The 13,817-nt window shown below is 43.6% G+C and overlaps 1 protein-coding gene across 1 annotated transcript in view; it reads right to left on the bottom strand.

Annotated features, from left to right (window-relative positions):
- Window positions 1-621: 621 nt before the first annotated feature.
- Window positions 622-13,817, bottom strand: part of CCDC148 (coiled-coil domain containing 148) — a 225,905-nt gene continuing 212,709 nt past the window's right edge. The window contains exons 13-15 of the mRNA XM_059704381.1: window positions 10,183-10,300; window positions 6,120-6,260; window positions 622-838 (exon numbers count right to left, since the gene is read on the bottom strand). Coding sequence (XP_059560364.1) covers window positions 692-838; window positions 6,120-6,260; window positions 10,183-10,300 — 406 coding nt within the window. The 3' untranslated portion in view covers window positions 622-691. The remainder of the gene's footprint in view (window positions 839-6,119; window positions 6,261-10,182; window positions 10,301-13,817) is intronic.

Here is a 13,817-nt window from a genome sequence, read left to right as displayed (position 1 = left end):
GTAGTGTGAAACTTTTGATAGCATTCTAAATATTATCAATGTTAAAATATCCCTTCTAAACAGCCATCCACATTTTCCCCCTAGCCAAAATAGATATTCTGATGTCTGAAATGCTATTTCTAATTTCTAATTTATTCCTATGGGCTAATTTGCAAAATGAGATTGTCTTGGATGATTGGTTTTCAGTAAACATGGTATACCAAATTGGTTTCTAAATTTAGAGAAAGGTTGAGTCTTCTATTATAATAATCAAGAAACAATAGAAGTATTAATGGTAATGAAGCTTCCATGATTAAAAAGTTAAATTCTGAAAATAGCAAGCAGAAATGATTGTTAGCAGGTAGCATTAGTATAAATTATAATTCTCGCAAATGGTTATTTTGATCTCTTTTCATGGGATAAGGCAACTCCCAAATTGCAATTTACTAAATGCTAATATATGTACCAAATGTGTCATAATTAAGTTCCATAGTCTTGGAGAATTTAATACCATTAAAGAAACAAAGATATTGGAAATAGTGCATAAAATTCTAAGAATCATTTTTTTAAAGGCAAGGTTGTTTTAATAGATGCTATGATTTCTATGTCGATCTTTTAAAAAAAAAATTTAGAAAGCAGTAATCATTGTTATCCATATAAATGTATTCAGAGAAAAATTTTGTTTACATTTAATAGGATTTAAAGATGAACTCTAGGTTTTAAATACAGTAGATTCCATGTCCTTTCTTGGCGGTTTTTGAGGACTGATTTTTGGTAATATCTCTTTGGCATAAAAGGTTTTATGAAGTCCAGCTTCTCGAAGTGCTAACTCAAAACGAAGTCTCGGGTCAGAAATGATCTGTAGAAATAAAGTATAATGTAAATAAATAGCAATTCATTGAACTACAGTAAATTTTATCATTTAGTGCCATATTTCCCTAAGCTGCATAATTTGTTTTTGCTAGATAAATGACTAAATGACAGTAAATTTTGTGTATACAGTGACTATATCATAGTTATTTTTACTGAAAACATCCAAACCTTTTTGGCACTACCACCTTCCAGTGAGTGAATCAGTGTTTCCAACATAAGGTGTATAGACTGTTGCATAGTAGATTAGTCAAAATACAGAACATTAGAATTATTAAAAGATGAGATGAAAAAAGCTTACTTTCAATAATATCATTGATTCATTATTTATTGATGGCCAGAATTTGCAAGTATAGACAATCACTGATTACAATAAAATAAATCTAAACCACAACCTTCTGCATCTGCCTTTAAGCAGACATTTTAATTTCTCCATCACTTGGCAATATGTAAATTAAGTTTAAGCACAGGGCCACTACCTGAAAAACGAAAATCAATAGAACCTTCTTCCCCAGCCAGATTTCTATTTCAAGCAGGACTAGAAAATGCTTCCATCTGTCTGACTCTAAGTGGGATAGACATACGAGTAGTTCGATTTCTGTTTCCACTTATAGCTGATCGGACTTTACTCCTCCTTCTGTGAATATTAAATGTCAATGGTGCAGTTTGCAATGATAAGAAGGTAGCCGCACATGGATTTCAGCTAAAGAAGCATTTTACATGGATTTAAAGTCCCCCTAGAGCAGGGGTGGGGAACCTTTTTTCTGCTGAGTGCCATTTGGATATTTATAACATCATTTGAGGGCCATACAAGATTATCAGCTTAAAACTTAGCCTGCTATATTTGGTCAAACATTTCATTAGTTCACCCCGAATTACCTTGGCAGGGCCAGACCAGGGCCCTGGGGCCAGACGTTTCCCACCCCTGCCCTAGAAGATTGGATAGTAAGCTGTTGAAAGCAGCCCCTCCTTCAAGGAGCTCTTTCATAGGGGTGATAAGATTATACCCAGATAACTACAGTTTGTGGCAACATGTGGTAGATACCGCTAAGTGGTACACCTCTCCCTGCAGGTAAGACTAGCATGGCCTCCGGTAAGGAGGAGCACCCGAGCTAAAGTCCAACTTACTCTTCTCTAAAGCAGATGGGGGAGAAAGAACCATTGAGCATGAAAGGAAGGAACATGCAAACTTAGAAGTCAAATCGGTCCATTTGGAATCACCTTTGGGGAACACTGGGGAAGGACACTGCTAAGCCTGGGGCTTGAATTTGAAAGGCTTTCGGGCTCTGCCAAGGAGTCTGGAGAGCTACTGAGGTTGCATTTGTTTCTGTTTGGGGCATGGGATTAATATAATCACTGTCATTGCATAAAAAGATGGATCTCATTGTAAGTTCAGGATAAATTAAGGAGGCAAGGAAAGAAGAGATGGAAGCAGAGAGAGTGGTTAGGGGGCTACTACAATGGGCTAGACATGACTAATAATAAATATGCCTAAACTTGGCTGGTAGCAAGGAAGAGATAACTGTCAGAAACACTGAAGGGATGAATTAATAGAACTTGGCAACTGGTCAGATACAGGGACTAGGGGCAGCGATGCATTCAGTCAAGAATAATAGAGATTTATGTCTGACGACCAACATATGTGACCCTCAGCCCTGGGTTTCTCCTCTTCTGCTCCAGTCCAGGCTCCCTGGTGCCTCTCACCTACTTCAGGTGGTTCATGCTCCACCTGCATGTGTTCTCCCCTAGTCGTCCCCGGCGTGCACCAACTCCTCAGCTCTGGAGGGGTGAGCTTTAAACTGCTTTCTTTATCTACTTTTTGAATAAACGAAGTGAAATGGAGATCTCCCTTAGCTACTGACCACGATTGTCCCAATTCCCCAACCCAGAGGCAGCTAATTGGTTTCTTGTACATGTGTACTAGACATTTTCACCCAACACGTGACATAAACAAAAGTTCTCTCTCCCCAAGTCTGTTTCTCCTTCTATATTCTTACATGGTTGATGATCCAATACTGAATATTTATCATTTACTGTATTACTATTGGGTGCCAGACAATATCCTAGGGCCTTAATCCTCACAAGAACCGTGCAAATTATTGTTTTACAGATGAAGGAAACAAGACAGGAAGATGTTAAATAGTGTACACAATTTCACCCAGCCAGTAAATAGTGGAACAAACTGTCTGGTTTAGAATTATTCTCACTTTCATCATCCCTCCTTGCTTCCCCTTTCTCCTCCCTCGTCCCTCCTCCTCTCAGCCAGAGCCATTCCTGCCCCTCCCCCACTTCTGTGAGGGTGCCATTTGACTCCACATGACCTCCCCCCCCCACCCTCCCCCCCCCACCAGCCTCACCAATTTTCCATTCAGGACATGTTGTTAAAACATAAATTCGGTTCTGTAATTCAGCTGCTGCAAAGTCTCGCCTCTGCTCAGAATAAAGGTGAAATGCAAGCAAGACCCACTATAGGACTTTTCACAGTCTGAGCCTAACCTATGTTCCGAGTCTCATCTCCCGGCACCCACCCTTGCCCAGTACTTTCCATTGAAGACACACCAGTAAGGGCCTCTTTCCCCCTCTTCTAGCTGATGAAACTCACTTCTTCAGCCCAGGCAGCGGAGACCTTTCTAGCCTCTGACTTCAATTCTTTGCAAGCCCCCGCTGCCCTCCCCACTGTAGCTTGTGAAGAGTCCCTTGAATCTTTAAGGTTTATCCCTCGCCCTACGCCTACTTCCTCCCACTAATCTATTCTTTTGTTTGTTTTTAGCTTAAATCATCTGGAATGAATCTTGTTTGTTTCTGCTGCTATGTCTTCAACTAAGATACAGCTTAAGTTTTCTCTTTGACACTTTCTCTGATTTCCCCAGCCATTCCCTTCCCCTAGTGGCTGCGGCCCTTAGACCTCTATTATGGAGGTGTCCTCCCCTTATTATTCCCATGCATGTTACTGTCCTCCCAGCCCAGCTCCCCAGCTCCCCACTTCCACACAGGACATGTCTGCGCTGTTCAGGATGGCACCTGGCACAGTGCCAGGTATAGTATCTGTTCCATCAATAGGTGTCCAATTAATAAATTAATTGTACATTTTTTTAATCCCTAGCAAAGTATGCAGCACATACTACAGGCACATTTGATTTATTTGTCAGTGGGTGAATAGATGAAGTTTCCTGCCTTTTATATAATTAAACTAGAGGCCCGGTGCACAAAAATTTGTGCACTCGGGGGTGGGGGGGTGGTCCCTCAGCTCGGCCTGTGCCCGAGGGATGACCACCTGCTGGCTTAGGCCCGCTCCTGGGGGATTGGGCCTAAGCTGGCAATCAGACATCCCTCTGGCAGCCTGGCAGCCCTCGGGGGATGTCCACTTGACAGTGGGGAGCAGACCTAAGCTGAGGTCGGACATCCTTAGCACTGCTGAGGAGGCAGGAGAGGCTCCCACCACCACCGCTGTATTGGCAGCCATCAGCCTGGCTTGTGGCTGAGCAGAGCTCCCCCATGTGGGAAGTGCACTGACCTCCTGCATTGAGCGTCTGGCCCCTGGTGGTCAGTGTGTGTCATAGTGACCAGTCATTCCCAGTCTTTCTGCTATTAGGGTCAGTTTGCATATTACCCTTTTACTATATAGGATAGAGACCTGGTGCACGGGTGGGGGCTGGCTGGTTTGCCTTGAAGGGTGTCCCAGATCAGGGTAGGGGTCCCGCTTGGGTGCCTGGCCAGCCTGGGTGAGGGGCTGATGGCTGTTTGCAGCTGGTCACACCCCCTTCAGGGTGGGGTTCCCCACTGGGGTGCCTGGCCAGTCTGGATGAGGGGCTGACGGCCGTTTTCAGGCTGGCCTGCAACTGAAGCTCCCAGCCTCTCCTTTTTTTCTTTTTTTTTTAATTCTGGGATTTATTTACCTTCTATAATAGAAACTCTGTTGCCTTCACCAGCGCTCCCAGCTCTGAGGCCGCAGCCTGCTGAAAGCAGGTATCTGGGGTTTGTTTAGCTTCTATAATTGAAACTCTGTTGCATCTGGAGTTCAGAGCCGGGCCACGGCAGGTGGGGAACCTTGGCTTCTACCATCACTGGAGCAAACAAGCCTCATGTTCGCTTCAGCTGCATGGCTGCCGGCAGCCATCTTTGTTGGCAGTTAATTTGCATATTGCCCTGATTAGCCAATGGGAAGCATAGCGGAGGTACGGTTAATTACCCTTTTTTCTTTTATTAGATAGGATAAGCATTTAGCAGGTCTCCCTAGATTTGCAAAATTAACTACTTTCTCCTTTAATTTCAGGGATACACATTCATTCATCTGTCCTCCCTTCCTAGAAATGGTTAAATTAGCCCTTAAGCCCTGGCTGGTGTGGCTCAGTGGATGGAGTGTCAGCCTGCAGACCAGAGGGTCCCAGGTTCGAGTCCATTCAAGGGCACATGCCTGGGTTGTGGGCTCAATCCCCTGTAGGGGGCATGTGGGAGGCAGCCAATTGATGATTCTCTCTCATCGTTGATGTTTCTCTCTCTCTCTCTCTCCCTCTCCCTTCCTCTCTGAAAGCAATAAAAATATATTTAAAAAAATAAATAAATTAGCCCTTAATACTTATTTTCACAGAAAATGTTGTATCATTAGCTATGATGAATTCTCTTCTGCTCATTTTAACTTCTGAAAACTTCCCTCTGCTTTGTTTAATCAAGTATCATCAGTTTTTTCTTCAAAAGGATTATGATATGAATTTAAACAAATTCTGAATATGATAGAGCAATATTCACCAACAAAATACAGTACTAACAACTTTAAAGTATGATTTTGTAAAATTATTTTTAAGTTTAAAAAATAATTTTCTAGGGAAGGTAGGGGAGGGTGGGGTAAGGGGGAGAGATCAACCAAAGGACTTATATGCAAGCATATAGACCTAACCAATGGACACAGACAACAGAGGGGTGAGGGCATGAGTGGGGGTATGGGGGTAATGTGGGGATAAGGACACATATGTAATAATCAATAAAAAAATTGAAAAAAAAAATAAAAGGTTTAAAAATGAAAAAAATAATTTTCAATGACAGATTCATAACATTTCCAGATAAACTGCTTTTTCTATGCTTACCCACCAACTATATTATAATATTAACAGTTGTGCAGTAACTATGTGCTATTATTTAGAAGTAAAAATTGTGTTGATATCTGTAGTATTTAAATATAAATGTTGAAAATTTTTGGAACGCAAAACATACACTTCTACAATTCTTATAAACTTCATAGCTTTTGTTTCAAACATGCTAATTCCCATAATTACCTGCTGTTCGTTGTATGTATTCAATGTGAATAGTGGCTTTTGAAGAATAAATTCTTCCTCAATTCCAATACCCATCCTCGCTTTTGATGCCATTGTATCTGACATCATTCTAACAGGATCAAATTGAGCAACAATAGCAACCTAAAAGAAGAGAAAGCATAGCAACTTGGAACAGGCTAAATGCTCTAGGCAATATTATTAATGTGTCATGTCCATTACAGTTCAGAATTTTATTAAAGATAAAACCTAAGAGGGGAGAGTAGAAAGAATATTAAACCAGGCCACTTCAAGAGATCCACAAAGGAGTTAGTAGTTTAAAAACAAATATAATATTAAAAGGCTGTAAAATATAATTGTTTCTGATGATTGAAATTATAGTTATTATTACATTTACACAAAAATTTGTCTTTCTTATACAAAGTCACAGGAACTCTTATATAGAAAACCTACAAATTCAAACACCTTGAAAGTAACCAAAAGTAAACAAACAAACAAAAAAAACAGTAATCTTTAACCACCAGCGATCTGTGGCCATAGTGACAACCTCATGAAACTTTCTAGAAAGTTTGATCTGTTTAAACTGAATCTAGAACATATTACTCATGGGTAAAGTTGAGTGTGTTGGCATTATAGGGTCAAATGGGTGAATTTCCATTGTACCAGGCAACTAGATTTCCAGGGGCTGTTATAAACCAGTGCTCCCTCTTCTGCTGAAAAACTTTAACCCAAGTGCTCTCGTTCCTTATTATAATTGAAACTAGTAGCCCAGTGCACAAAATTTTGTGCACTCGCGGGTGAGGGGTGGGGCCAGACCCCTCAGCCTGACCTGCACCCTCTGTCATGTTCCGGGACCCCGGCTACTCCTGGCCTGGGCACAGGCCTACAGGCTTGGGGTGGCCTGGCTCCCGAGGCCCCATTTTATCAAGAGAACAAAGTCGGCATTAGTTACAGCCCTCACGGAACCCAGTACACTGCATCTGTGCATACAACTGTCTCGTTCATGTGCCTGCTTCGCCCTACTGAATTACTAACATCTTGAGGACATAGCTCTGTCTTATCCTGCTTCACCTTCAGTGCCTGGCCTGGTGCCAGGGACCTGAGAGGGTTTGCTGAGTGAGTGAGTGAATAATGAGTGAGTGAATGAGTAAATGAATGAGCGAGTAAGTGAATGAGCAAGCAGCTAAGGGGCGGGAACTTCCCCACTCCCGGCTGCCTGAAGCCCACGCGTGGCCATTGGCGGATCGGTGCATTAGCACCTGCCAACCCGGGATCCCCACGGGAGGGCTGTTTGTGGGCTAAGCCGGTGGCTGATCGGTGCATTAGCACCTGCCAACCCAGGATCCCCACGGGAGGGCCGTTTGTGGGCGTGGCCAGTGTCTGATCGGTGCATTAGCACCTGCCAACCCGGGATCCCCAGGGAGGGCCGTTTGTGGGCGTGGCCAGTGTCTGATCGGTGCATTAGCACCTGCCAACCCGGGATCCCCAGGGAGGGCCGTTTGTGGGCGTGGCCAGTGTCTGATCAGTGCATTAGCACCTGCCAACCCGGGATCCCCACGGGAGGGCTGTTTGTGGGCTAAGCCGGTGGCTGATCGGTGCATTAGCACCTGCCAACCCGGGATCCCCACTGGAGGGCCGTTTGTGGGCGTGGCCAGTGTCTGATCGGTGCATTAGCACCTGCCAACCCGGGATCCCCACGGGAGGGCCGTTTGTGGGCTAAGCCGGTGGCTGATCGGTGCATTAGCACCTGCCAACCCGGGATCCCCACAGGAAGGCCGTTTGTGGGCGTGGCCAGTGTCTGATTGGTGCATTAGCACCTGCCAACCCGGGATCCCCATGGGAGGGCCGTTTGTGGGCTAAGCCGGTGGCGGATCGGTGCATTAGGACCTGCCAGCCATGCATCCCTGCAAGAGGGCCATTTGTGGGCGTGTCCGGTGGCGGATTGCTGTGGTCCCGCAGGCCAGCCCTGGGTCGGGTCCCATACAGGCTGCCTATGCCCCGGTCGCAGATAGCAGGCCCAGATGGCAGGGGGGCAGGCGGGATGGCGCTGTCCCGCCCTGCCTGTAGTATGCAAATTAGCCGCCATCTTGGTTGGCAGTTAATTTGCATATCGCCCTGATTAGCCAATGGGAAGCGTGTCGGAGGAATGGTTAATTACCATATTTGTCTATTATTAGATAGGATAATTAAAAACTGTGTCCTGATGAAATGAAGTCACTAATTTTGTAAATCATATGCACAATTTGTAACACCTGTCTGTTAACTCCTAGTCAAGAATTGGCATTAAAGCCCTGCCCGGTGTGGCTCAGATGGCTGAGCATCATTCCATGCACCAAGTGGTTGCTAGTTAGATTCCCAGTCAGGGCACATACCTAGGAGGCTCAATCCCAGTAGGCACGTGCAGGAGGCAGCCGACCAATGTTTCCCTTTCACATCCATGTTCCTCTCTCTCTCTCTCTCTCTCTCTCTCTCTCTCCCTCTCCCTTCATCTCGTTCTAAAAATCGATTTTTAAAACTCTTTAAAAATAAAAAAATGTCAAGAGAAAAAATCGAATTATCATTAAAAATGGCACTTTTAATGCATTTATGAACTATAATGACATAACTGGGAATTGAACATACTTTCATTATTGCAGGTTTCCTGATTAAAATCTTACACTATAGTTCTGAACACGAACTACAGATAATAGGCCCAGATATTTCCTCTTTTCAAGGGTTCACAGATGGAAACAATTCTAATCATATACATTCTGTAGTTGTCAAAGTTCTATTTTGAACAGGGATGTGTTTAGTAATAGTGACATTAAGTTTTGTCCCCAGAAAGCCATGGGATATACTTATTTGCTAATGACTGAATAATTTAAATTTTGTTGAATCTAGCATGACCAGGACTTACATTCCTATGCTTTGAATTTCTCTAATCTATTTTATCAAAGAAGATGAGATGCGTTTATAGCTCCTCTATACCTCCTCACCTAATTAGACTTCCTTGGTTTGAATTCAGCCTGAACTTTGCTAGCGGTGTAACTCCGGGGAAACCTCTGTCTCCTTGGTTTTCCCTTTTATAAAACAGGAATATTAATAACACCTACAGCATAAGGTTTTGTAGAGACTAAATGATTTAAAACCCAAGGGTGTTAATAAGAGGACTTTATACTTAGTAAATATTCAAAACATGTAAACAGACATGACTACCAACCTACAAGGCAGGTACTAATATTGTTATTCCCATTTTTCAGAGGGGGAAATAAAGCAATGGGAGTTAGGTAAAAGGCCTAAGTTCCTTCTGCCAGTGAGTAGCAAACCAGGTTGTACCATGTTTGAAGGACACCAGAGGCCAAGTTCCTATCCAAGATTCTATGTTGCCTCCACTGGCACCGAACAGAAACCCGTCATTGCCTAACAGCTGGGAAATGGTGCCAGTGGAGACTTCAGAGCTTTTGAGTTAAGCTAATCACTCCTAGGCTAAAAACTCTGAAAAATTGCCAAATAAAACTATTTTATCACATTTCCCAAGTTCTTAAATTTCTGATCTTGCCATGTACTATCTACTTTCTAAACTTTTGCCTACTTTTATTAGGCAAAGCAATGGGAGGCTTTTATTTCTACACACACACACACAAAAAGTGAGGTTATATTTTTTAAGTGCTTTTTAACATGTTTATTTATTATGGGATATATCCAAACAGAGGTTCCTACCCCAAAGAAGATTATCTCGTTCAAGCTCCACCGATTTTTTGAGGAGAGTAAAATCTTTGGGCTAGATGCAGAGTTTCACTGCTGTAAATGGATACTATTCAGCTATTAAACTGGAGGTAATGTGGATGCATTTAAATCTTGGAAGAGCTTTTTAAAAGGTGCTGATAAAGTTCTTTTAATAAACTAAGAAACTGGAAATGGTTCAACATAAACCTAATTGCTCCCCGGAATGAAGATCAGTGTCTCAATTGGGACAAGTTACATTTTATGCAGCAGAACTCCTAAACTAAGCCCGAGGAATAATGCTATTAGGAGCACTTAGCAACATTTTTTCACACCACCCATGAACATTTCAAATTAAAAACACCTGTTTCCTAAGGGCTTCCAGCCGCCTCTCTCTTTCTTCTTCTTCATGTACTTCTTGAAGAGCCACCTCTTTTTTCTCCATCAAACGCTTTTCCAATAATTGTTGTCTGTAGTTAACCCTTTAAAAACAATGCACAGGGAAGTTGGGAAAACATCACCATAATCTTGGACATTGTACAGATAAAAGCCGAAGGCCTCTCAGGTTTTGTTTTCAGTTGCTTTTGGTTGATTCCTCATATCCAAACAATAGAAGACATTTGTGGAAAATGCAATTTACTAATAATTCTAATAATAGCAAGAGATACTACAGGTCATAGGGCAGGCAAATATGGGCTAGAATCCAATCCATCTCTTTACTCATTGAAATAATTGTATTGACTCGCAAACTGTCTGTTGGCTGCTGCACCTACAGCTCATTTGAGCCTTCTGATGAGTTTTAACAATTTGAGATTTTTAAAAGGCTATGTTACTTATTAAATATATATACTTTTAGAAAGAATACTAAATAAAATACTATAATAACATGCCCAAATTATCTTCATTACTAGAACTTAAACCAAACTATTTATATTGCCACTCATTTTGTCAAAATGCTCTTTCTGAGTGTGTGTGTGTGTGCGTGTGAAGCTACTTTAAAAATGGCACTTGACTGTAGATGGCAGCAAAACATGACTTTGCCTTCGCATTAGGCTTCCATCCTCCTTAACATCAGCAGATATTAGAACAGGGCATAAACAGCTGTTTTAATACCTCCCCCTCCCCCACCACCCCACTCCCCCAGCTCATCTGGTCTTTCTCCATTGTCTTTTTTGGGCAGCCTCTCTTACCATCATCTTGTCCAAGCTACTCTTTTACTGAATTACAGAGATGAGATTTGTCTTTTCAAAAAAAGTAGTCACCTGGGTTCTCCAGGGAGTATGAGGTCATTGCTTCTCTCTTCCATCATTGATGATTTAACTTTACTTGTGACATCAGTCACAAATGTGCTTTCCCCTTGGTGTATACACCTGCATTTTCCATGGATGTATCTTCACTAGACCCTTTTTATACTGAATCATGACTAAGATGTTCCTTGTGCTAAGTCCTTTACATGAGTCTAAGTCTCATTCAGATTTCACAGCAGCCCTATGTTGGGATGCCATTATTGATCCCCTTTTAAAGATAAAGAGCTGGAAGCATAGATGATGTAACATGTTCATGCTCTCACACCCAGGAAGTGGCAGAGCCAGAGATCAGACCCAGGCAGACCGGCCCCAGGGCCCATGTCTGCCCCTCCCACCCCCATGCCCTTTTCTCTTCTCCCCTTGATGGCTCCACTCACCTTACTGGCTTGTGCCATGCCAAACCCTGTGCTAGGTAATGACTGAGAAAAAGACTGTCCTTGAGAATTAGTAGTTTAGCATAGAGATAAAAAGGCAAGCCCGGGAGCTAAACAAGGTAAACAGTGCCTTCAGAGAGGTATAAGTAAGGCCTCTGGGGATCTGGGGGAGGGGGAGATGACTGCTTGTTTAGCAAGAGCTTCACTGAGGAGACAGCACCTGAGCCGGAGCTGGAGGATTAGGAGTTGCAGAGGCAAGGAGGCATGATGGCTGAGCTGGCCGGCCTTGCAGGCAGAGAGCGAGGGATGAGTCAGGGGAGGCGGTCAGGCTGAGCAATGGCAGGGCTGGCATCTGCGAGGGGGTGATTCTCCAGTTCTGTCCCTGGGAACCTGGCTTGCCCCACCTGGTCACAGCCCTCAGAAGGGAAGAACTGGGGTGGCCTGCACAGCGTGAGCGAATGACCAGTGATCGGTAAAGACAGGCCCAGGAAAGCATGGGCGGCTGAGCCAGGTCTTTCCCCTCAGGAAGATTTGCTTCTAGGGAAATCAGGTTGCTCCTGCCCTAGCTGGTTTGGCTCAGTGGATAGGGCGTTGGCCTGCAGACTGAAGGAACCCCAGGGGTTCAATTCCGAGTCAGGGCACATGTCCCGGTTGTGAGCTCGATCCCCAGTAGGGGGCGTGCAGGAGGCAGCCGATCAATGATTCTCTCTCATCCTTGATGTTTCTTCCACTCTCTCCCTCTCACGTCCTCTCTGAAATCAATACAAAATATATTTTAAAAAACACAACAACAAAAAGAAAACTAGGTTGCTCCAGAGGCTGGCATTGAAGAGGAAGCCATTGAAGAGGAAGCTCAGAGAGAAGAAAGGAGTACAAAACCCAGAATGGGATTGAAAAGGGCAATCCTGGCCACGTTGGTGGCTGTGGCTGTCCTTCCCACCATCTCCTGTATCAGGAGCTGGTACAGTCAGACACACAGACTAAAGAGCCCACAGACCAGATTGCTCCCTTTCCCCGACGCCTCCATGTCATGGAAAGCTGTATTTCTCATTCTCCCCATTTTCACTAAGGCATCCCTAATGAGGTTCTACTCAATTTAAGCCCTGAGTACAAGCTAAGTGAACCACTGCGAAGGTTCGATTAAAAGATACACTGGGATTTGACAATTACCATATGCTAATTCTCAGAACCTCTGGAAAGTTTCTCTCCCTTTGGGAGGCACATGTTGCTTTGTCAGCAACAAAGTTTTATTTGTTTTTTTGGAACTGGACTCGAGAGGAAGAAATTGCAGATAAGAGTAAGGCATTTTGAACCTGTGTCGTAAGAAAGGCTGGTTCATGGTTTACTTGGAGGCGCATTCATTCATTCCACAAATATATACTGCGTGCCAGCTCTGCATCAATCATTGTGTGAGTCACTGGAGATTCACTTTCCACACAAAACACATGCTCCTGTCCTCACAGAAGTGGCAACCTAATGGGAATACAAAGACCCAGGCAATTATGACACAGGATGGCTCTTGCTCTTGCTCTAATGGGACGATGGGGCAGAGGCTGTGAGAGAGGCACCTCTGCCAGGCTTAGAACATCCAGGGGAGCATCCAAAAGGCAGTGCTCTCAACTTTAGACCCAAAACTGAAGCAGGAATTCACCAGAGGGGTAGTAGGGATTTTCCAGGCAGGAAAAAAAAACCCCACAACAACACAGAATCCAGAGGTCAGAAAGCACAGTATGTTTGAAAAATTGAAAGAAATTAAGTGTGACCCCAAATGAACAAAGCAAGGTTGGGAGTCCCAGGAACTGAGGCCGGAGAGGTGAGAAGGGCCGGATTGTGGGGGCTTTTGATCAGGGAAATGCAGTGATCAGAAAAATCTCTCCAGTGATATGGAAGATGGATTGGTAAAGCGGAAAGACCAGAGTGAGTTATTGAGATGCGAGTTGCTGGTTTCCTGAACTAAGGCAGGGGGAGAGAGGTACTGGTAAGAGGTAGGGAGAAGGCATGAATTTAAAATTTATGTAGAAAATAGAATAGAATATATTGTTAGTTTATTTTATGGGAGAGGGGAAAAGACAGAGAGGAAGAAGTTCAGGAAGGTTTCTGTCTTGCACCGTGAATGATGGACTCCCTCACTAAAAATGGAAACTTAGAAGGAGAAACAGAGAGGAATTAGGTTTACTATAATTAGGACAGGCCTGTCTTCCCAAGATCTGGCCTGGAGAAGTGGATGGGGAACCTTACCCATGGCATGGAATTGAGGCCATGGGGCAGATGTACCCATCAGGACTAGAGTAGGCATACCTTGCTGTATTGTGCTTAGC

The sequence above is a fragment of the Myotis daubentonii genome, chromosome 7 (genome assembly GCF_963259705.1).
Source record: "Myotis daubentonii chromosome 7, mMyoDau2.1, whole genome shotgun sequence".
Lineage (NCBI taxonomy): Eukaryota > Metazoa > Chordata > Mammalia > Chiroptera > Vespertilionidae > Myotis > Myotis daubentonii.
The sequence above is the reverse complement of the archived record's forward strand: the minus strand, read 5'-3'. Positions and strand labels throughout refer to the sequence as shown.